Source organism: Vespula pensylvanica, chromosome 7 (genome assembly GCF_014466175.1).
Source record: "Vespula pensylvanica isolate Volc-1 chromosome 7, ASM1446617v1, whole genome shotgun sequence".
NCBI lineage: Eukaryota > Metazoa > Arthropoda > Insecta > Hymenoptera > Vespidae > Vespula > Vespula pensylvanica.
The window spans coordinates 5977809-6002732 of record NC_057691.1 but is presented as its reverse complement, the minus strand read 5'-3'; the positions used below and the strand labels follow the sequence as shown (position 1 = coordinate 6002732).

Genomic DNA, 24924 nt, shown 5'->3' with positions numbered 1-24924 from the left:
GAAAGGATTAAGGGTCGTGTTATCGGCGTACAGGGGGTTGTACCAGTTTTTCGTTTTTACGAAACTCATATTCTTTCTTTTCGTCCAAAGTCCTCTAGAGAGAGACAGAGAGAGAGAGAGAGAGAGAGAGAGAGAGAGAGAGAGAGAGAGAGAGAGAGATGAGAGTAGTTTACCTTTAGAGACCGTAAATCGCTCACCCCTTCTCTCCCCTTTTACCCCATGATAATATCAAACTCGTTTTAATTCGCGAGTAAAATAAAAAGAAGAAAAAAAAAGAAACAAGAACGAACAACTACATGTGTCGTATCTTTTTAAAGTTTTTCATCAATATTTCTTTCCAAGAATTCTTTCTTTTTTTTTTTTTTTTATTTTTTCTTATTTTATGATAGAAAAATTTGTTAGGAAATGAATGTTTATCTGATCTAGTCGGTCTAGATGTAAAGTAGAAATTCAAACGTCGAGTCTCGTCGTCGTCATTGTCGTCATTGTCGTCGTCTTCGTCGTTCTCGTCGCTTCAACAAAAATGCCGACGAAGTAGTTTTTTCCTATCGCAATCGTTAAAACTTTTTCATATCGACGAGAAGACGTAAAGTGAATTTAACGAAAACTCGTATCACGTTTATTGTACTTAAACTTGTTGCATCTCTTTCTTCGTTTTACGTGAGTGAAGCATTTGGAGAACGGAGAAGGAGTAGTTGGTGAGAGAGAGATAGGGGTTGAGAAGGGAAAAAAAAATATTACCGTTCCAGCTGTCGCCATAACAGAGAAAGTAAACGTCGTATTAAAGAAATTTTACATTTGTCCTTTCTTACAAATTAATCTCTCTTATTTTTTTTTGTTTTTTGTCTTTCTCTCTTTTAGCCAGAATCCACAAGTAATTAGTAATTTTATTTTAGGAAATATTTTTTGCTTCGGACTAAACTCGTAAAAATATAAGTATGTAAGCGCGAATCCTATATTTCTATTTTTAAAAATCTATCATCACGAATTTTTCATGTTTGCTTTTTCAATCGCGTGTAAAAATATCGTATCTTCGCGTTAATGTGATTTCCTAAAAAAAAAAAATACAAATTTTATGTTTTCATTCTCCCCTAAATTGTATTTAGAAATTCATCGTGTTCCTTTTTAAACAATAACCAAATAAATATCATACTTTCCTTACTGAATTTCTTACGTATTTATATAAATTAATTTTGTCTTGTTCTCTCTCATCGCGAATTTCCAATTAACGAATATTCACGTTAAGTTAAGGTCGTATCAAACATTCGACAAGTTTCTACTCACGCAAAAAAAAAAAAAGAAATAAATAAATAAAAACAAAAGAAAATTCAGTCTTTCGCGTTAATCAATGAACCAACAACGATCAGTTGTTAGTGTCTTATCAATTTTACATTTTAGTAATTTCAAACAAGTCCTTTCCATTTGTTCCCATTCTTTTTATTATTTTAATCAAATAATGACAGTGTTTTTATCGTGAAATATTGCTACTTCTATAGATAATCTTTTTTTTTTCTGTCTTTCTTGATATCCCATTGGAATAGGATCGGAAAAGGTGGATACTTGAGGTCACTTCTTAATTGGAAAATTGAGAGCTTTGAGAGTTGTGTCGTAAGTATCGCGAAACACTTGGCAGTCGCTAACTGGTTCGAGAGTGATCTCGTTAACCCCTCCTATCTCTTTCTCTTTCTATTTCTTGACACCGTGTAGCTATGCCAAGGACATAGTAGTCTTAGTGATTCTAGTCGTCGTCCGTCGTCGAGATTTGCTATTTTCCGCGCTCGATAAAATTTTATAAAGCAGTTTCTAGCATGGAGTCTCGGTAGGACGTTTGACGCGACTGAGTCTATTGATTTTTATCTACTACTTCTATTAAATTCTCTCTCTGTCTCTCTTTTTCTCTCTTTCTCTTTATCTATCTATCTCTATCTCTTTCTATCTTTATTTTTCTCTCTTTGAAAAGTCGAGTTCTATCGAGCCAATTATTGAGAAACGCCTGCGGATGTTGAAGCTAAGTAAATAATTCTTTAATAATTGCATTTCGATCCATAAACTTATATATATATATATATATGTGTGTGTGTGTGTGTGTGTATGTGTATGTATGTATGTATGTGTGTATGTATGTTTATTATTAATATCTATATAAACGGGCGTAATCAATAAATAATAAAATAAAATTGTATCACGTGTTGATTGAATTAAAAAAAAAAAAAAAAAAAGGAAAAAAGAAAATTGAAATATTAAAAAAATCTAATTTAGAGATATAAATGAATATATCATATTAATAAAAATCGTAATGAAGAGTACGTGCATATTTATATTTAATCATTTCTAGAATATCTCTACATGTACGATATTAGAGTAAAATTGAATGCGATCCAAATGGAAAAAGAAAAAGAAATTAATTGAAATATAAAATAATTTCGATTTAATTTAATGAATAAAAAAGAATTTTGTTGAAATGAAATAATTATAAAATTAAATCAAATATACATACAAATATATATATATATATATATATATATATATATGTATTACGTGTACATATACACATGTTTTAAAATGCATGCATATAAAAGCTACGTATAAACGAGCAATCGCGTTGCTCGTTCATTCGTTCGTTCGTAAGCTCTTCGTGAGCTCTTCGTTCATGATGTCGCCATATCGATTGGAAGAATTCTTTGAGAATTCGGCTATAACAAACGTTCACGTTTCTAGCTCGTTCCAGTTCTCTCGCAACGATCTTTTCGAAAGCACAACAGTCAAATGCTTCAAGAGTCAAATTCGTTCGAGCGTACATACGCGAAATAATCGAGAACGAACCTAAAAATACATTTATATATATATGTGTGTGTGTGTGTGTGTATGTATGTATATATATATGTTATATGTATCTAAGTATTTCTCAACCACGTTGAATAAAAGCTTTATAAATCCTTTCGACGAATTTTATTAGATGGAAAAATGATCGCGCTTACTATCGACGTACTATATATAGTATACCAAAATATAGTTCAGGGATAAAACTACTCGATACAAGCTGGGTCAAAGGCTTCTATGGATGATTTCAAAGAAAAAAGAAAAAGAACAGGAAAAGGAAAATAAACGAATCAATTACACTTTCTTTTTTCCCTTTTTCTCGTAATTCTTTTTAGGCTAATTGATTTTTCTTCACCCTCTTCTTTTTTTTTCCTTTTAAGATCGTAAAATTGCAAGCTCAAACAGTCACGAAAAAGTGTATACCTAATTTTCTTCTATTTACGTGGTAATCTGCCCCCCACCCCCCCCCCAAAAAAAACCGCATCAAAAGCATGTAAAAAGAGAATTCTTTTGTTTCATAAACCTTGTTATTTCGTTATCCTGTCGGAAAAAGTGATTTTCAAAAATCACTTGAAGAAAACTTTTTGCAAAAATTTGATTAAACTCATAACGTTAATTAATTTTCTTTCGAATGAACAATTTATTAATTATATATTCTCTACGATTTTTTTGTTTCTCTTTTCCTTTTTTTTTTTTTTCCTTTTTTCTCATATTTCTTTTTCTTCCAAATCATTAGACTTTGTAAGTTTTATAATCAAAGTCGATCGATCTCTTAACTTCTTCACGCATTTCTCAAATACTCTGACTTTAAGATCGTAACTTTGAGAATGGAAGAAGAGATGAGAAAAGAAAATAATAAAAAATTAAAAAGGAAAGCAAAATATCAGAATATAAAGTAGAAGAGTAAAAACAAAAAAGAAATAGATTTTTGTTATACCCCCATCAATTTATTCGCAAATACTAGCGTGTATACCACGAAAGATTAAATTAAATTTCTAAATCCGTCAGCAACTTTTTCAATTCTGAAAACTTCTGTGTCCTTATCGTTCCAAGAATTTCTATTAGTAGATAAAGAGCAAAGATTTTAGTTTATAATCGACTTATAATATTAAGAAGAAAGAACAAAAAAACATAATTGTAATAAATTATTAAAATTATCTTATCTCATAATGTTCGTTCATTGTTCGTTGTTTGTTCATTGTAAATGTTTGTTCATAGTTTATTCAAGAATTGTAAAAATTGAAAGTTTATTTATTCTTCGATGGTTGTATTACAGTTCCTGATAAAAGTATGACGTTAGAAACGAGTTAGAAAAAATTATCATCGTATTAAAAACGAAATATCTCATCCAAGAAAATCGATCTATCTCTATCGAGTGAAATGATCTTGCAGTGTTACGCGAACGAATTTAAAATCGTATAAAGTTATTAAATTTTTCTAGATATACTACGATACAAATATCGATCGATCGATCGATCGTCCGATCTCAATCGAATTACGATTAAAAAAAAAGAAATAAATAAATAAAATAAATAAAATAAGATAAAAAAAAAAAAAAGGAAAAATCGAAACGTATGTAGTCGAAAATATTTTTCTACTCGATACGACTCGATTAAAAAAGAAAAGAAAAGAAAAAAGAAAAACGAAAAAGTAGATAATATTTGATCAAAATCCAAATGAAAGGATTGAGATATTGCGATGTAATACGATGCAACGAACGAGAAAGTAATCCTTCGAATTTGGGTAGTACATTTCGTTCGGAATTTCGCAAAAACTCTTCGAAGAAGAGATCTTCAAAGAAAGTGGCCGGGAAGTTTGCGGGCGAAGGAATGATGTTTTGTCGGTTGCTAGGGTTGGATGGAAAACGCTGTCCGTCTTTCTATCTCTTTGTTATTCTCCGAAGTTAAGCTTTCTAGAGGCTCGTTTGAAACCTCGAGACTTTCATAAGAGAATAGACCAGAGTAGACCAGAGTAGACCAGAGTAGACTGGAGTAAAGTAAAGTAGAGTAGAGAAAGAGGAAGAAAGAGAAAGAAAAAGAGAGAGAGAGAGAGAGAGAGAGAGAGAGAGAGAGAGAGAGAGAGAGAGAGAGAGAGAGAGAGAATGTTGCGAACGTTGGAAGATCTCGTCATTTCTACGAACGGAGTCGAAACTTACGCGTTCGTCAGAATCTCCGTGGAAAGGGATGGTAGTTGGGTAGATAGGGTGGGAGAGGGTGAAAATTCGTTGCTTCCCCCACCACTCCCACACGAATTGCTAGATGGAGGAAAAAGGACGAGAGAAGAGAAGAGAAGAGAAGAGAAGAGAAGAGAAGAGAAGAGAAGAGATGAAACGGAGAAGAAGAGGAAGAGGAAGTGAAAGGAGTAAAAAAGAAAGCAAGAAAAAAAAAGAAAAAGAAAAAAAAAAGAAAAAAGGAAAAGTATGGAAAAAGAAGTGAAAGATTCGGGATCTAGCAATGCTTTCGACGTTAAAAACGAGTCTCGTTAGGAAAACAAAAAAGAAGTAAAATAAAGTAAAGAAGAGGAAGAAGAAGAGGACGAAGACGAAGCGAAGACGAAAAAGAGGATGCTGAAGAAGAAAAAGAAAAAAAAAAGAAAAGAGTAGAAAATGTTCTCTAACTCAAAGCTTCGAGGAGGAGGACACTGAGGACAGTAAAGGGGTTGTCGAAGAAGAGGAAAAGGGATGGTTGGGGATCGAGAGCAAGGAATGACGGTAGAGGGGTGAGTAAGGTTCCATCAAAGAAGCGGAAAACTCTGATTCAAAATCTTGTTAAACTTTCGACTTCGATCCGTGCCTTCTTACTTCTTCCCTCCTCCTCGTTTGCGCGTCTTTCCTTAACGCTGTGACGGTACCAAGGACGCGCGAATAAAAGAATGCAACGAAGATGGAAGTAGACAGATGGAAAGAGAAAGAGATATATATATATATAGAGAGAGAGAGAGGGAGAGAGAAAGAGAGAAAGACAATGAGAAAGACGGAGAAAGTGCAATAGAGAATGAGAGAGATGAACGGGATGAGTTGAGAGAGAAGTTGTTTATCTTAGCGAGCGAGAACGTGTCTCAGGAGTACAGAGAAAGAACATATGCATTCGAACAAATACGTTTGTGTATGTATGTATGTATGTATGTATGTATGTATGTATGTATGTATGTTTATACGTACGTAATACAATGTTTGACCGAGAAAAAAAATGGACGACAAAGACGAAGCACAAGATACGAAATGTACAACGACTGTACGTATGTATGTATATGTAAGTACGTACGTAAGTAAGTAAGTAAGTAAGTAAGTAAGTAGGTGGAGTAAGTACATATATATATACGTAGGTAAACGTTTCGAAGGGTAAAAGTTAAGAACATGTTGTAGATGAAAAATATGAAGAATATATATCTAATACGTGAGACAGAAGATAGTACGTGGATCATTTTTTTTTAAAGGAACTTTTGCACGCGTGCTTTCTATCGCGTTACTGCTATAAGGAAAAAAAAAAAAAAAAGAGAGAACATAAACACAAGGAAGAAGACGTATTTGGTAACGTTTCCATTTAAAATACGATCGAACTTTACTTCAATAAAAATATATATATATATATATGTGCGTGTGTGTATATATGTCCATCTATTACATAGAAAATATTTTATCGTTATCCTTGAAATTGATAGATATAGATAGGGAAGAAAAGGGAAGCTTCGTAATTCCACTAAATCGCTCCCGGTGTGTACGTGATAGTATAGAAAACAAAAAGAAGAAGAAGAAGGAAAGAGGAAAAGTCAAAAAGAGACAGAGTAAAAGAAAGAGAAAAAGAAAGAGAAAAAGAAAAAGAACGAGAGAGAGAGAGAGAGAGAGAGAGAGAGAGAGAGAAAGAGAAGGAAAAAAGAAAGTAAAAAAGGGGAGACAGAAAGGTAGTAAGAAAAAGGGGGTTATGTAAGGGGTAGGATCACGTTGGTCGATAATTGTGATTGTAGTGAAACGCACACACACATATACATATATGTATCTATATGTACATGTATCCACATATATATCTATTTGTGTATGTAGGTAGTAGTATTTGTCGTAATCTTACCACTCCGTCGCCAAGATTGTGAACAATGCAGGGTAGCAAAGCCGTGGAACCAGATTGCGCAGAGATTGTAGTTGAGTTCATGGTAGCAAAGGTCATTGGTAAAGTGGGTGGAAGCTGGACGTCCAATGGTCTCATCGTCGCCATCGTTGTCATCATCGCTGTCGTCGTGGTCGTCATTGCCGTTGTCGTAGTCATTGGAGTCGGCGTAGTAGATGTTCTCGTCGCAATTGCCGTAGCGTTTGTCATCGTCGTGCCCAAAACGTTTCCATTGCCAGCGACTACTACCTCGGCAATAACCGTGCTCGTATGGTATTCTGAAAAATGGCCGTTAAATCAAAGCGATCGTTAGTGCGGTCACCTCTAAGGAAAGTCAGCTTTTTAACGGTTTGTCCGTTAGAGCTTGCTAAAGCTTCTATACTATGTCGACGGATTCTTTCTTTCATTCTTTCTTTCTTTCATTCTTTCTCTCTTTCTTTCTTTCTTTCGTTCATTCACTCATTCTTTTTTTTTTCTTTCTTTCTTTCTTTTATTCTTTCTTTCATTCTCCCTATTTTTTTCTCTTTTCTTTCTTTCCCTCTTTCTTTCAACCTTTCTCGTTAAAGAGTTTTCCTTATCATTTCTCCTCACCTCCCCCCCCCCTCCTCCCCCACCCACCCCTCAAGTTTCTTCTACGATCAATCCGCCTACTATTTCTATTTATCTTCTTTTTACTTCTTTTTGTTTTGTTTTGTTTTATTTTTCTTTTTTGTTTGTGTCCCTTTTCTTTACGAATTCTTTAACTACCACTAGCAACGAATTTCGCGACACTTTCGATACAGATATGTGCTACGCGCAAGGAATTTACTTTTTCTTTTTTCCATTTCTTTCCTTTTCAAATAATTCTTTCTCACCGGCGATTCTTATAATGCATGAGAACGTTTGTATATTACTGTTTTGAATAACATTGCTATTGTAAGAATAGCACTGCGTTAGAAGAGATTTATAGATATTTCTATTTAAATAACTCTCAACTCTGTATATAGATATCTACATATACCTCACACACACACACATACACACACTCATACACACATGTATATATACATATATATATATATAGAACGATGTAAAATTAAAACTACTTATTACTTTTCAAATTGTCGTCAATATATTCTATCTAGATCGTCGCTGTTACGTCTTACACTGATCGCCGTTGTACTTTACACCGTCGCTCTCTTTCTTAAACTATTTCGTCTTATCGCGAGTCTCGTGATTAACAATATACCCCCACCCTGCCCGACACAACCATCGTACCTACGAAGCATTGTCTCGATCGGTTTCGTATTTATTGTCCTTTCGACATTCGTCCTTCTTAACACAAAGAAGAATCTTAATGTTCTTAAAATCGATCGATAAAATAACAAAAACAATTTGTACGATAGAATATGTACGTAAATAAAACTGTTCTTGATTATTTTCTCTCTCTCTCTCTCTTTCTCTCTCTCTCTCTCTCTCTCTCTCTCTCTCTCTCTCTTTATTTATCTATCTTCATGTATCTTTTTCTTTTTCTCTCAATAATAAAACGATGAATCAAAGTAAGATCAAAAAGATATAATATCATGGGAAACGAAAAATATGAAAATTACAAATTCTTTCGTTCTACATTGACAATATTAAATATAATATATATATATATATATATATATATATATATATATATATATTACGAATCTCTTAAATATATCCTATCCAATTCTTAAAATATTTCTTTGCATTTCTACAAGATCGTTCTCTCTGCTCCCTTCGTATTTAATCCTTCACCAATAATAATACGCTACATTTCCATGCTATTGTTCCATCTCTTTCTCTGTATTCTCATAATATGGAATACGTCCTACTGTCTCTATATGTGATACGTGATACGTGATTATGTGTATATATACATACATACATACATATATATATATATGATACCTAAATATTTCTCTCTAAACACACACACATATATATATATATATATGTATATATATATGTAATGTTATGCTGGATTTACGTGCTTTACGCCAGCCGCAGTACGGCCTTTAAATGGGATTTCTCGCGGACGCGCGTTTCAATATTTTCTACCTTGTGTATCTGCATTAGCACCCGACATTTCGCTAAATACGTTTCCCCTTCTCTTTTTCTCATTTCGACTATCCTCCTTTTTTGTCCCTCCCCTCTAACAGTCGATCTCTCCATCTCTTTCTTTCTTTCTCTCTTTCCCTCTCTCTCTCTCTCTCGCTTTCTTTTTTCTCGTTCTCTCTTTCTCTTTCTCTCTTTCTCACACTGTCTCTCTCTCTCTCTCTCTCTCTCTCTCTCTCTCTCTCTCTCTCTCTCTCTCTCTCTCTCTTTCTTTCACTGTCTCTTTCTCTTTCTCTCACATCTTCATTTCCCATTTCCTATTCCTATGTTGTTCACTCGTATTCTCAACGCAGGGAATATTTTCTTCCCTATGGGAATGTACAACTATCGTCGAGGGATAGCAAGAAAAAAAAAAAACGAAAAAAAAAGGTTGTATTGCATATAGACTAACGCTTTTAACACGATTCACGAATATGCAATATGTCGGTGAAATTTTCAAATATGATATTCAACCTTTATTAGGTACTTTATTGAAATTATGAGATATGAGATATTAATATTGCTCGAGGTGGGAGGGTAAGAGTTTCTTTTTCTTTTTTTCTCACATCAATATTAATCACGTATAATATTCGGCCAATATCTGTATGAACTATTGATTTTTGTTGCTTGTTTTTGGTTTAATAAATATTAAAATCGATAATGTATAAACTGATATATACGTTTATCAGTATGTATGTATGTACATATCTTGTTGATACGTATTAAAATTTCAAAATCTCTTTGATTCGTTTTATTAAATAGTGTTCTATTAAACAGTGGTTTATTAAATAGTGATTCATTAAATAGTATTTTATTTAATAACGTTAAACTCTATCTTTCTTTTCTCTCATTCTCTCTCTCTCTCCCTCTCTCTCTCTCTCTCTCTCTCTCTCTCATTTTATTTGGATGAGTGATATTAATATTTCTCAGAGAAGTTTTTATGCGATATTAATATTAATTATATATAATGTTCACGTGATATCTATCAGTTATAGATTTTTTAATAAATATTAAATATGAAAAGCTATCACATTATTACATATATACATATATATACATATATATATAATTGAGATTATGTTAAAACTTCCATGATATATCAAGCGTTTTTTAACGCGTTTATAAAAGTGAAAAAGTTCCTGTGATTGATTTAATTACAAAAAAAGATGAAAGAAAGAAAAATAAAGAAATATTTTTCCTATGAAAAAATTATCGCCCTTTTAAACACCTATTCTTTTTTTCAACTTGATAATAATTTTCATCTTTAATTCGTTTCAACCAATTTTCAATGCGTACACGAAAATCTCATATATTTTTCGTAATGTATATGATTACAGCGTAACGTTATAACGACGTGTTTCATTCGCAGAACATTAACTACGAGATATGATCAAACTCGATCGAATTGATCGAAAGGCGAAAAGGATGATAATGATATCGTGACGATCGGATAAACATACGAAATTATATATTTATATATTTATATATATATATATGTATATATTTATTCATTTTTAAAATTAGAAAAATTATAAACGAAAAATTTCTTATTTGTTAACGTCACGGTGGAAATGAAATATCGTTTCATAAATATTTCATAACCCGACTGATTTTCATTTCGCACATTATACCATACATGCACATTGTATTTGTGCATGTAGATATCTATATCTATATATGTAAATTTACAATGTGCACATCGATCGCTACGAGTACGAAAGTAATATTAAATGTTCCAGATATTTAATGAGCGTACGCGGAGGACACGTAACAGCAATCGCTGTTACATGAAAAAAAAAAAAAAAAAGAAAAAGAAGAGCAAAAAAAAAAAGAAAAAAAAAGAAATGCAATAACTATTAACATTGAAAATATAGAAATCGATACGATTTAATTAAACAAAGCGCGATCGTTGAATGAAAGAGAAGAAAAAAAAAAAAAGAAAGAAATTCAATCAAATACCGAATAACGATTTGTACTCGTTAAAAAGTATCGAAAGTATCGAATCAATATCTATCCTATCTAAAAATAAAAAATATGTATGTACTTATATTATATCCGTCTAATCATTGAAATATATTATTTTTTAATATCTTTAATTAGATGCAAAAAAATAGAGTTTTTCCGTTCGTTAATTACGATCGATAGTATATAATTTACAATATGTAGAAGGTTATGTAAATAGGTATCTTATATATATTTATCGAATCGAGGGAAAATTTAATGAGCTGCAAAGGATATACATATGTATCGTTGAGAACACTCGATCGTATATGTGTATACATATATATATATATGTGTGTGTGTATATATATATACATATATATGTATATATGCATGTATATACCTAGCTACCCATTCATCCGGTGCACGAAGTTTCTTCGGAATTTCATGTTCAAGAGGTCATATCTACCCTATTGACTTATAAAAGCTCCTAACTCTGATCGTGAGTCATTGATCTAACTTCAATGTACATGTATATATATATATATATATATACTAACGTAGGAAAAGAGAGAGAAAAAAGAGAGAGAAATAACGTTCTATCTCGATCATTTGAAAAGTTTTTTCTTCTCTTAAGAAAACTTATATTTTTATATTTATTAGCTAACAAAATATCGGACGTTTAATCGGATGGATTAACTTTATGACGAATAAAGATCGATTATAAAGTCAAATCGGTACAGTTTTATTTCTGTATATATTAATTTCTTATTTATTTTATTCTATAAGTAATACTTTTACTATTTTGAAATAATATTTTTAGATATTGTGTTAGCTGGTGAATGTACGAGAGATAGATAGATAGAGAGAGAGAGAGAGAGAGAGAGAGAGAGAGAGAGAGAGAGAATAAAAAATTTATTTCCAAGCTTGGTATGGAAACGAGGATATACCGAAATAAAGTATAGTAATAAATAATAATGACGTAGAGAGAACAAGAGATTCAATCTCGCAATTACGTGAAAAATAAGGGGATATTAAACTAGGGTGGGAAATAGATATATAAATGTTTTTTCTTTTTTCCATTCTTTTCTTTTCTTTTCTTTTCTTATTCTTTTTCTTCGGCTTCTTCTACTTTTGCCAAGAGCAAAGCAAAAAGATATATTAACGAGCTGTTGGCGCGAGAAGTTAAAAAGCAATTAGTTAAAGGAAATTATCGGCAAAGTATAATCGACTTATTGCGATATTGATGATCGGATATTGGATTGAATGATACGATGAGAAATAAGGAATTAAAGGAAAAAGAAAAAATGAAAATTGAAATAGATAGATAGAAAGAGAGAGAGAGAGAGAGAGAGAGAGAGAGAGAGAGAGAGAGAGAGAGAGAGAGAGAGAAAGAGAGAGAAAGAGCGGTACTGTAAAAGATTAAAAAACAGAAAAGAAAAAGAGAAGGGAGAGAAAAAAAGAAAAAAGATAAAGAAAGAAAAAAAAAAGAGAAAAAGGGAAAAAGGGAACTCGTCTAACGTTAATCGAGCCAATTCGCTGGAAAATGAGAGTATACTTCTTGCGATTCTGGTTTGCCAGGATGTAAAAAATGCCTGGCGTTTATGAGAAAGAGTAAGAGAGAGAGAGAAAGAGAGAGAGAGAGAGAGAGAGAGAGAGAGAGAGAGAGAGACAGCACCGTTCTCTTTTTTCGTAATCCCAGGAGCAACCACGCGGAATGAAATGGCTCCTCAGGAGTAGGTATCTCGCGTGGCTAGGTAAGTAGGTAGGTTACTAGCTACCTAGCCAAGCTAGCAACCTTGCTTCCGAGATAGTAGATACGTACATACGTACATACATATGCATATATACGCATACATACATACATACGAACGTACGTGAATACCTATGTAACTACGTTCGTATATATACATATATGTATATCTATGTATATATTAAAATGCAATGTAATGCGGAAACAGAGACATTAAAGTGAGCGCGATTAATTCGATGATCGCATCAGCATCATCTCTTCTGTCGTTTCGTATTTCAGAGAATACATATATACATATTGTATTTATCTATATATATATATATATATATATATATATATATACAGGTATTATATATATATATGTATGTATATATATGTACATACCACGATAGAACATAATCCTAAAGCTTCTTGTCGTCATTAACGAACACCACGATTTCTCTTGATCGCAAAATCCCTCTTTCACTGAATGATGGAATAACAATTTATGCTAAGAATTCGAATCAATCAATTCTCCCTCTTCTATCCCTTATAGATAATCTATCTATATATCCGTCTATCTATCTCTCTTTTTCTAACAAAACGTTTAACCGGAAACCATCCCTTCCTTTTCTGTTATTCTGTTATCGAACTGTTATATATAAAGGCGCACGAAGAATCGTACCCTTGGGTGCTATCTATTTCGAGTAATTTCAATTTCGTTCGATAACTAACATAACAATTTGATCAATTCGATTTACGATGATTTTCAATATTTCTTTTCAGTTTCTTTTTCTTTTTCTTTTTTTCTTTTCTCACTTTCTACTCGAACAATACTGGATTAATATCTTTGTCCTTAAAGAGAGAAATTTTTGGACGATATTTTTTTGTTAATTCGTTTATAATTTCTTTCGTTCTTGTTGTTGTTGTCGTTGTTGTTGTTGTTGTTGTTGAACAGTAAAAAGCGAATAATCGGACCCTTGGGCACGATCGCTTCTAAAATTATTTTCAATTTCGTTTCGGTAACAAGCACGCGTGAATCAATTCCATCTACGACGATTTTCGATATATCTTTTTTCTTTTTTTTCGATTATATTTTTTTTTGTTTTATTATTTTCTCGATGCCTCTCTCTCCCTCTCTCTCTCTCTCTCTCTCTCTCTCTCTCTCTCTCTCGATCAGATATTCTCGATATTGAAAAGTAATGAATTTTTTTTTCTTTTTTTTTTATGAAGAATTTTAATTTATCTATCCGAGCGAAATACACACATACACACACATTATTTTTGTGTTTTATACGTTTTATGTAATTATTCGTCGATCACTTTGAAAGTAGTTATCATTATTTCTCGACATATTTCAAATAAAATTGATCTATACTCGAAAATCATAATACTAGCGTTAAACGAATATAACCGCACATCGCATCCATCATAATTTTTTTTTTAAGAGAAAGAGAGAGAGAGAGAGAGAGAGAGAGAGAGAGAGAGAGAGAGGAAGGGAGATACAAACTGGAAATGAGATGTCGAATACGACTCGAACTCGTCATGATCGTAAAGAGTTAAAAGACCATCGTTTTACGTGCGTTAGATCGATCGATCGATCATACTTTATTTCTTTCGTTCGTTCGTTCTTTCGTTGGTTCGTCGATCGATCGATCGATCGATCCAAGCAACGAAAAAATAAAAGCAAACAAACGGAAGGAATCCGTTCAGCTTGCGGACCTTTTATTTCTCGTCCTTCGATCTCTACGCCCTTTTTTAATATCCATCAAAGAAAAATAAAGAAAATAATTTCGATTCTTTATCGATCCGATTATTTTCATAGGGATGAAAACGAACAAGGAGAAAAATGGGGGCAAAAGGAAAAATGGAAAAGGGAAAAAGGATAAAAAGAATAAAATAAAAAAATAAAATAAAAGAAGAAACGTGCAAACGTGATTTATTTCGCTCCTCGCATAAGTTAAGCTACGTACCCGTATAAATCTTTCCTGGCGTAGGTAAAAGAGAGTGGAAACGAAGAGAAGGAGGAGAAAATAAAAGAAAAGGAAAAAAAGGGGAAGAAAAAATAAGAAATAAAGGGAAACGTAGAGAAAAAGAGAACAAATAGCTCGAACTCGATGATTCATTATCGTCTCGTTTGAAGTAGCTGAGTGAATGAGTGAGGGAGTGAAAGAGTGAGAGAGAAAAAGAGAGAGAGAGAGAAAGAGAGAAGAATTAGCTAACAATTTTTTCTTCAAACATGTATAAATAAAATTCTGTAAGCGTCGATTTTTATACTTTTTATTTAAATATCCACGTAATAAAATGTTTTATTCACGCTCGAATTTCTCGTCGTTTATTTTCAACGCTTTATTAATACTATACAATATTCCCACGGTATTATATTTTCGTAAATCATTAAACGAGAGAGTAAGATTCAATTTAATTAATAAATTAAAGCGATAGAGAGAGAGAGAGAGAGAGAGAGAGAGAGAGAGAGAGAGAGAGAGAGAAGGAGAAAATAGGATCTCAGAGATATTTCAGAGAAGCGTCTTTTCCACCTCGAAGTCGAATTATGGTCTGGTGACCCACATTTTAAAACCTCCCATATTATGTTCTCGATGTTCGCAAATAATATAACGTCACGTCGCGTTGTGTCCAACAAATCCAAAATGGTTTGATGAGTACTGTTCGGACATTGATATTCATGAATTATTTAATGTTATGTATACGCACGAGCACGATTGCAAAAAAAAAATATGAAAGAGAGAAAATGAGAAGGAAGAAAAAATAGAGAAACAGAGAGAGAAACAGAGAGAGAGAAAAAAAAATGAGAGAGAAAAAAAAAAGATAGAGAGAGAAGGAAGAAGAAGAGAGAAAAAGAGAGAGCGAGAGAGAGAGAGAGATCAATGGTCTTGTAATTTCTCGTTGACTAAAATGAAAGAAAATTGGTCGCTTTTCGGGTCAGAAAATCGTGTACTCTTGAAGGAGGCTATTTCGTGGTCGTGAAACGTTAACACCACTTACAAGCAGTGTGTCAAGATGACTCGAGAAGGTTTACGAGAAAAAGATGCTACTCTTAATAATTGCGAGCCTCGAACGTCTTTCTTTCTTTCTTTCTTTTTGCTCTTTTTTCACTTTTCCCTCTCTCCCGTTTTTCTCTCCTCTCTGTTTTTTCTTTCTTTTTCTTTTTCTTTTTCTTTTTCTCGTTCTCTTTGCGTCTGCATACTACGGACCAGTTTGAACGAGCTCTTTTTCTTTTTCCCTTTTTTCCTCCTTCTCCCTATTTTTTATCTATATTTTTCTTCAAACGAAATCTTTCTAAAGATTACTCCTTTTTCAATGACGTCGGAGAGGTAATATAGAAATTCGTAGAATAGTTTATGTTGAAATAAATCAAAACTAGTGATTTTCTTTTCCTTTCTCTGCTTTTTTATTTTTTGTTTTGTTATTTTCTTTTTTCCTTTTAATTGGTTTTTTTTAATTAAAAATGTTTGAATATTATACATATATACATATATACATATATATATATATATGTGTATATATCTCGGATAAATAAATAATATTGACGTGTGTTCTATCATTTTGTTTTTTTTTTTTTTTTTTGGAAAAAATGCTTGATATCTTGTTTGTATTTAAATAAATAACGCTGTGTAGTATCTTTCATCTTTTTTTTTTCTTGTTTTCATTGGAAAACAAAATGTTTGTTGTCTCACTTCCAAATAAATAACACTATTGCATAGTATATTTTTCTTTTATTTTATTTCATTTTTCTTCTTTTTTCTTTTATATCGAAAACTTTTAGCATCCTTTACATCTAAATAAATAAACATCGTAGAGAGTATTTTTTTAACTTTAACACATTTTGATATTCCATTGATACATTTAAAAAAAAAAAAAGAAAGACACTAGTATTTTTTTACATCGAAAATCGTACGTGTACGTAGTAAGTGACCGAATGCATGAAATACTTCATGGGAATGTATGAATGGATCAGGGGAAAAACCATAGGATTAAAAAGACAAAAAAGAGTATTTCGCTTTGTAAAAATGTGTATGTGTGTTATTAAGTTAATAAATCGATTATCAAGTTGAACATATCAAGAATATAAATAAATAAATCATTATTATCCAATAAGAAAGAAGATATGTTTCCATTAATTATTCCCATTAATTATCGATCCAACAAATATTAAATTCTATAATTAAATATTTTTTTATACGAATAAACGTATACTTATATTATTTCGTTGTATAACGAGATTGATTAATGGGGCGTAATGGAAATATTACTTTCAATTTGTTGTGATTTTCTTTTCATATATTTTTCGTACCTATAACAGAAAATGTACAATAAATATATATATATATATATATATATATATATATATATATATATATCTTTATTCTCTCTCTGCTTTTATCGTGTAAAAAGAAGTATTGTTGTGATGTGTTCTATGTTCGCATGTATCCATCGTCTTTCGTTCAAACGTAACAATATCTCCTAGTGTGATTGTTACATTTTTTTTCTTTTTTCCTCTCCTTATATTTTTATATTTTTCATTTTCACTCGTTCATAAAGGATAACGAAAAAAGGGAGAGTATACATGATGAAGAAAGAGAAAAGAAAATCCAATGGGATATCGTCGAACAAATATATCTATCTTGAAAGTATTAATTAGAATCTCTTTTTTGTTTATATCGATAAACCAATTTAAAATCGAAGAAATTTTTAGATATCTTCGAAAGTATCTCTCGTTAATTGCAAGAGGTATACGTAAAAAGAGAGAAAAAAGAACAGAGCAATCTTTTTTTCTTCTTGTTTCTTTTTTATTTTTTTTATTTTTTTTTTTTTTATTTTTGTTAAAACGAATCGAATTCCCACACAGGAAGGTAAATAATAAATCACGAAGTTTTTAAATCGCGAAGAAAAACTTAAGGACAATCGATTTTTAGATAGATAGTTTGTAACAAGGGTATTCTATATAAACTCTATTTTTCTTTCACAGTATATTTTCTTCCTCGAGTATGTAAGGGTAGTGAACGGGATAAAACCACACGAAATCGTTATACTCCAATGTCCTATAACGATTATTTCTTTTCTACAAACAAGAACCGTCGAAAGTCCGGTAAGTAAAGTCGTCGAGAAAACAGGTGATATCACTTTTCAAATCTTTTCCCTATTGCGATTGAGTTTCTTCAACTTTTCTCGCCTTATATATATCTCTCTCTCTCTCTCTCTCTCTCTCTCTCTCTCTCTCTCTCTCTGTCTCTCTCTCTGTCTCTCTCTCTGTCTCTCTCTCTCTCTCTCTCTCTTTCTCTCTATCTTTCGTATCTCTACTTTTTCAACCATTCTAGGGATCCCATTAGCGAAATAAGAAAAGAAACGAAATGAAAGACAGAGCACGAAATTTAGCTTCTTAGCTGGAAAAGAGAAAGAGAAGAGAAAATGATAAGTCTGAGAAGAAGAGAGAGAGAGAGAGAGAGAGAGAGAGAGGGAGAGAGAGAGAGGAAAATGATGAGTTACACATATAGATATATTTCAACAATAGGAGCCTGATTATTCGGGTCGTCATCTTCGAAAAGGAAACGGGAAATTCCTTTCTACTACTGTATCTTAGAATTGACTCGAGTAACTCAACGCACAACATGGTACTCTTCTAAAGCTTGAAATACAGTCAGTCAGTCAGTCAGTCAGTCTCTCTCTTTCTCTCTCTCTCTCTCTTTCTTTGCGTTCACTGTACTGCTACTCTTCTCTCAATGCGAGAATTCGTACGCAAATAAGCGAGAGTATACTTAAGTAGACTGAGAGAGACGACGGACTCACCTAAAATATATATATATATATATATATATATATATATATATGTATGTATGTATATATATATATATGCATGAGACACGTATATAAAGGACGAAAAGGCAATGTAACTTCTTGTCTCTCTCTCTCTCTCTTTCTCTTTCTATCTCCCACTCTGCGTGTCTGTCTATCTCTTTCTATTTCTCTCTTTCTCTCTCGCACACACTTCATTCAGTTAAGTATATTTAGCAAATAGATGAAACTTGGTTCGCGAATTTTCTTCCACACAGGCGTGGCCCTTTTGGTATGCCAATGGTTCTCGTTTCGACCGCCCACGAACGAGCTGGTAAAGGACTAAGACGAGATTGAAGAGAGTACGTTTAAGCTTCAGTAAAAACAAATCAATGCGTAAGATAAACCGAAGTAATGCGCACCTTCTGAGAAAGCACTTCGAGCAGACTCTACCAACATAGGTTATACAGAGAGACTTAGAAAGTAAAGATAAAGAGAGATAGAGAGAGAGACAGAAAGAGAGAAACAGAGAAAAAATAAACGAGACTTATGTATGTATGTATGTATGTATGTATGTATGTATAATTCTATGAGATTTCGCGGTTCATCGAAATCGATAGTTACTTAGTTTGTTACATATCTCGATGTTAGTATTAATAGAATAACTCGTTTGATAAAGTTCCAAAGATACACAACATATCTTTACACCTGATCTAAGGTATTAAACTTTCTACCTGTCCTACGTATGCACTTTCGTGAAATAAATTCTAAGTGAAATGCATAGCTAACGTTCTTTCCGACTTTATTCTTTCCCTTTCTTCTTTTTTCTTTCTCTTTTTATGTTCCCTTTTTATTTACTTTTTTCTTTTTTTTTTTTTTTTTTTTCGTTATATTTCGTTTTGTCCTCCTTTTATCCATCGTATATATCTATACGCATATATTTTCATTTCGTCGATAAAACCGATCGACTAATCCTAAATGAAGATATTTAAGTTATCGCAATCGACGATCCGTCGATATCAAAGCCATGTGAATTTGTAGAAACGCGTATAGGACAATGCTAATGCGAACGGTTTATGTATATACATATATACATATATACATATATACAAATATACATACATACATATATATATATATATATATATATATATATAAATCGTCATAATAGAATGCGAATGATAAGAGAAGGAGGATGAGAGAGAGAGAGAGAGAGAGAGAGAGAGAGAGAGAGAGAGAGAGAGAGAGAGAGAGAGAGAGAGAGAGAGAGAGAGAGAGATTTGAATCGATCCAAATGACAATAATATTCGTGTCTGGGTTCTATTATATCTACTACAGACGATATCGGATATAACGCGAAATTAAGCTGTATTCCGTGAACCGAAGAGGAAATATTATATTTCCTTATAAGCTGCGTGAAAAAGATATTGACTCGAATAAAAAGGGTATAGATTGGTATATGATTTTCATCAAAATTGTTTTCGATAATAATTTTTTTCTATTTTTTTTTCTCTATCTCTTTCTTTCCCCATCTACTTTCTCTCTCTCTCTCTCTCTCTCTCTCTCTCTCTCTCTCTCTTTGTTTAGACCATTATATTTGCTTTATACGTTTTCCATTTATTTAATCCCGTTTGGTTAGTTTTATTTATCTTCGGAAGCGTAAGCGTTTCGTTCGTCGCAGCAACGTCATTATCAAATTTCAAAATCTACTTTTCGCGATCGAATAATTTCAAATTTCACGAATTTCAATTTCACGTCAATATATATAACTATATATGTATATGTGTGTGTGTGTGTGTGTATCTCCATATTTATATATATATATATATATATGTATATATTTATGTATGTAGATATATAAGCAACATACGTGACGAACGACGTGTCGAAACTTTGTAGGCAATTGAAATAGGAATCGTAACTGGTCTGACTTCGCAAACTAGGCGACAGCTACATCGTATGTACGTGCATTTATATATATATATATATATATATATATATATATACATACACACACACATATGTAAATATATACGTAGGTATGCATATATATATATATATATATATATATATATATATATATATTAATACGTGGATCATGGACACATACGTTTAAAACGTATCTGCTCTAACGAGCATCCGTTTCATAGAAACACGTTACACGCAATTTCGCAAAACGTCTTTCGGCTATTTATCTTTCAACTATAAACAATTTATAGATAAAGAGGAAAAATCTATTTCAATTTATACTCTCTAACGGGTAACGTTTGCATTGCCATTTGCAATGTAAATTAAGAGATCTATCTATATTTAGCTCGAGTTGTTTCACGCTTAAATTTAAACGCATAGAGATACCACTGGATTTATAACAACGGATAAAAGAAAAAGAACAATGGAAAACAAACAAGAAATAAAAAGAAAACAGAAGAAACGAAAAAAGAAAAAGAAAATGAAAACGGAAAAAATAGAAAGAGAGAAAAAAGAAAATATACATACATACATATATATATATATAAACATATATATACACATATATAAACATACATACATATATAGAAGATTAAATGGCGGATATTAGTTACGTGTACATATTTGTAGATTATAGATAGAAGATACGTATATATAGTATACAGAGAATATCCGTGTAATCGATAGAGATCAAAAAGCGAGAGAAAACTATTCTCCCGTAGTCTCTTTGTCGAATGAACGATGTACGGATATTAACGAAAAGCTTATCCAACCCGTTATCCTCTTGTATCTGCTTTGCGATGCAAACGAGAAGTACCTACGCGAGTGTTTTCTTACCGTCCTGAGCTCATCTCCCCTATAGTAGAAAGCAGTAGAGTAAGATCGAGAGAATGATAAATAACGAATGAAAGAGACAGACATAGAAAGAGAAAGATAGAGAGAGAAAAAAGAGGGAGGAAGAGAGAGAGAGAGAAAAAAAAGAGGGAGGAAGAGAGAGAGAGAGAGAGAGAGAGAGAGAGAGAATAAGAAGATAGAGAAAGAAAGGCAACGATTGTATCCACGTTATCCCCGTTGTCGAAAAAGAGTGTACTAAAAGTACTATTATAAAGTATGTAAGTACATACTAGAGAATAAAATGAGTGGAAAAAAATTCTCTCTTTCGTTGGTGCACGAATCGAGATACACAATTGAGATAATTCTCTATAGTGGAGGTTTAATTAATAACGTGAGAGAGAAAGAGAGAGACAGAGAGAGAGAGAGAGAGAGAGAGAGAGAGAGAGAGAGAGAAAAAGAGAGAGAAAGAGAGAGAAAAATTTTAATTGAGTGATGTACTATGATACTACTTCGTTTGTTGATATATCATGCATTTTCTTTTTTTTTCTTCTCTCTCTCTCTCTCTCTCTCTCTCTCTCTCTCTCTCTCTCTCTCTCTCTCTTCTTTTTTTTCCTTTTTCTTTGTACTTTTTTCTTTTTTTTTTTTTTTATTTTTTTTATTTTTTTTCAGCAAATTTATCAACAACGCGACGAACGAGTGAAACGGTCCTTTTGCTCGTACAAAATTAATACCACTTTGCCGGGGTTATTCCTTCGTAAAATAAATATAAATACTTCTTACGAAAAAAAAAAAAAAAAAAAAAAATAAGAAAATAAAAAAATAAAAAGAAAAATTAAAACAAGAAAAAAAAAAAAAAAAGAAGATTTGACTACAGCGACGAAACGATTACTTCCTTTTATTAAATTGTAACAAACAGTGTCGAAGAACATCTTAATATGGAGATTCCTGTTTCAAATAGGACAAAAATAAAAGGAAGACATAAAAAAAGAAAGAAGAAGAAAAAAGGGCTTAATACCTTTGCTAAATGTATCCTTAAACGGATAAAATCCAACAAGATTGACTCGATTCCTCTCGAAAGCAGATACTTTAAGGACCTTATATCCTATTCGGACGATTCAACGAGGTTTATTGTTTCTGCTAAATTTGATCCTTTGAAGGGTAACACGCTTTTCTCTCTCTCTCTCTCTCTCTCTCTCTCTCTCTCTCTTTTTTTCTCTTTCTCTCTTTCACTGAGCAACGTCCACTCGTTCAAACGATCGATAAAATGTACGGCTGTGTACGTTTGTATACTCTACTATTTTCTACGGGGACCTGGATAACGAGAGAGAGTGTGTAACAACTTTTATCGAGTGGTGATATATATATATATATATATATATATTTCTTTTTTTTTTTCTTTTCTCTTCTTTTTTTACGGTCCACCTACCGTAAAACGTTATCCCACCCAAGATTATACGCTCACGTGTACGGCTTTCTTCTATATATTTTCTCGTTGCTCTCTGTTACAATAATAAACACGAGTCGATAATTATTATTATTATTATTATTATTATTATTATTATTATTATTATTATTATTATTGTGATTATGATTATTATGATTATTATTATTATTATTGTTATTATTATTATTATTATTATTTCTCTTTAGTCGAAATGTTATTTTCTCAAAGTACGGAATATAATTTATTCGAGATAAAAGAGAGAGACAGAGATAAAGATAGAGAGACAGAAAGAGAGACACATATACACAAAGAGAGAGATATAGAGAGAGAGAGAGGAAGAGAAAGAGTGAGAGAGAGAGAGAGAGAAAGGAAGAGAAAGAGAGAGAGAGAGAGAGTAAGAGAGAATGCAATTACAAGAGCTTTCAAGACTTGCAAAAGGAAAATGCAATGAATATAATTTGAATTCATTTCGATGATATTAACGTAGGGACTACAAGCGAGAAGCCTTCATTGAGAGAAGGAATTACCAATCTCAAAAGTTTATCATAAAATTATATATATATATACTACACTTGTGTGTATATCTCTATCGCTTTGCAATATGTTCTCTGGTAAAGATAATAAAATAACATTGGTAAGATACAATTTTGCAAGTATTTCGGAATGTCTCGATGGAAAAGAGTGAAAAAGAAAGATGAAAACACAAATTAAAAGAAAAAAAAAAGAAGAAGAAGAAGAAGAAGAAGAAGAAGAAGAAGAGAGAAAAAAGCATGACGAGGAAATAAAAATATCTCGTACACTACGCGATGACGACGATAGATACTTACTTATTTACGTATGTATGTATCAAAAAATAAATACGTACACAAGGCATGTAGGTATATGTTACACGTATATCAACATAGATAGACACGTACACACGTACTGTCTCGCTTTCTTTGTGGCCAAACCACTTTTGATATAGTATGTCGTTGATGTCAAATAAATCGAAGAAAAAGCGTTCTACTATCCCCCTTTTTCGTTCTTTTGTATTACATACTAGAAGAAGAAGAAGAAGAAGAAGAAGAAGAAAGAAAAAAAAAGAAAAAAAAAAGAAGAAAAAGAAAAGAAAAAGAAAAGAGATAACTCTAGTTCCATCCTGCACTCTCGACGGCAACAAAATCAACTTGGATATACCTACAAGTAGAATGTAAGCATTCGATCAGAGCTACTTCAGTGACGATCTACTCAAGATTCGATAGAGAGAAATAATGATGTAACGTTTCGATGATCGTAGATATCGAAATAAAAAGAAATTCCTACTCTCGGAATTGTAGATATAGATAGAAACTATATGCAATGTATATGTGTAGATATGCACACACATACATACATATATATATATATATGTATAATATATCGGAGACGTCACAAACATTCCAAGGTTCGAGTACCAAAATACAAAAGCTTTACTTTATGTGCAGAAATGATCTGTGAAAGTTACTAGAGTATTGCAAAATGCATGTGTATACTTTTAACAAAGCGATACACGTATCTACATAATAAACACATATTTTTACTTTTGAAACAAAGAACATCGTTCTCTTACATTCTTTCGTTCTCTATGCAATTCTTCCTTTTTCTATTTGTTATCTTTTTCTTTTTCTTCTTCTTTTTCTTCTTCTTCTCCTTTTTCCTTTTTTTTTTTTTTTCTTTTCTTTTCATTTCTTTTTATTTCGACTGCAACACGAATCAAAACACGAGTCCGCTTCTCTCTTTTTAGTAGTTTCGAAAACCCTTCGGTTTATTCTACTTGATGAATAAAAATCAGGAAATGAGAGTCTACACGAGCTAACCGAGAGCCTTAGAACGGAAAAGGTCGAATGTATAAATCAACCGTGTAGATGTACCTACGTTTTTTCAGGATCGAATGTATACGTGTAAGTTAAACCGAGTTAGAAGTTAAATCATTCTATTAGAAATGTAGCTTTATACATCTATAGAGATTACGTAGGGAGGACCAAATATTTCTGACTGAATCGAAATACATATATATTTCCAAATTCGTAATTTTACGATTTGAGAAAAGGGACATAAAAAATATGTTAACTCGAAAAATCGCCAAAAGGATCGAACTATGTTTTAACGTCATTCGCAAAATTTTCAAAATCATTCTCCGTATATTTTCTGTTTTTTTTTCCGTTTTTTTT

At 32.1% G+C, this 24924-nt stretch overlaps 1 protein-coding gene across 1 annotated transcript in view; it reads right to left on the bottom strand.

Annotated features, from left to right (window-relative positions):
- Nucleotides 1-24924, bottom strand: part of LOC122630452 (hemicentin-1-like) — a 60744-nt gene that overhangs the window by 32097 nt on the left and 3723 nt on the right. Inside the window, exon 2 of the mRNA XM_043814945.1 lies at nucleotides 6885-7198. Coding sequence (XP_043670880.1) covers nucleotides 6885-7198 — 314 coding nt within the window. The remainder of the gene's footprint in view (nucleotides 1-6884; nucleotides 7199-24924) is intronic.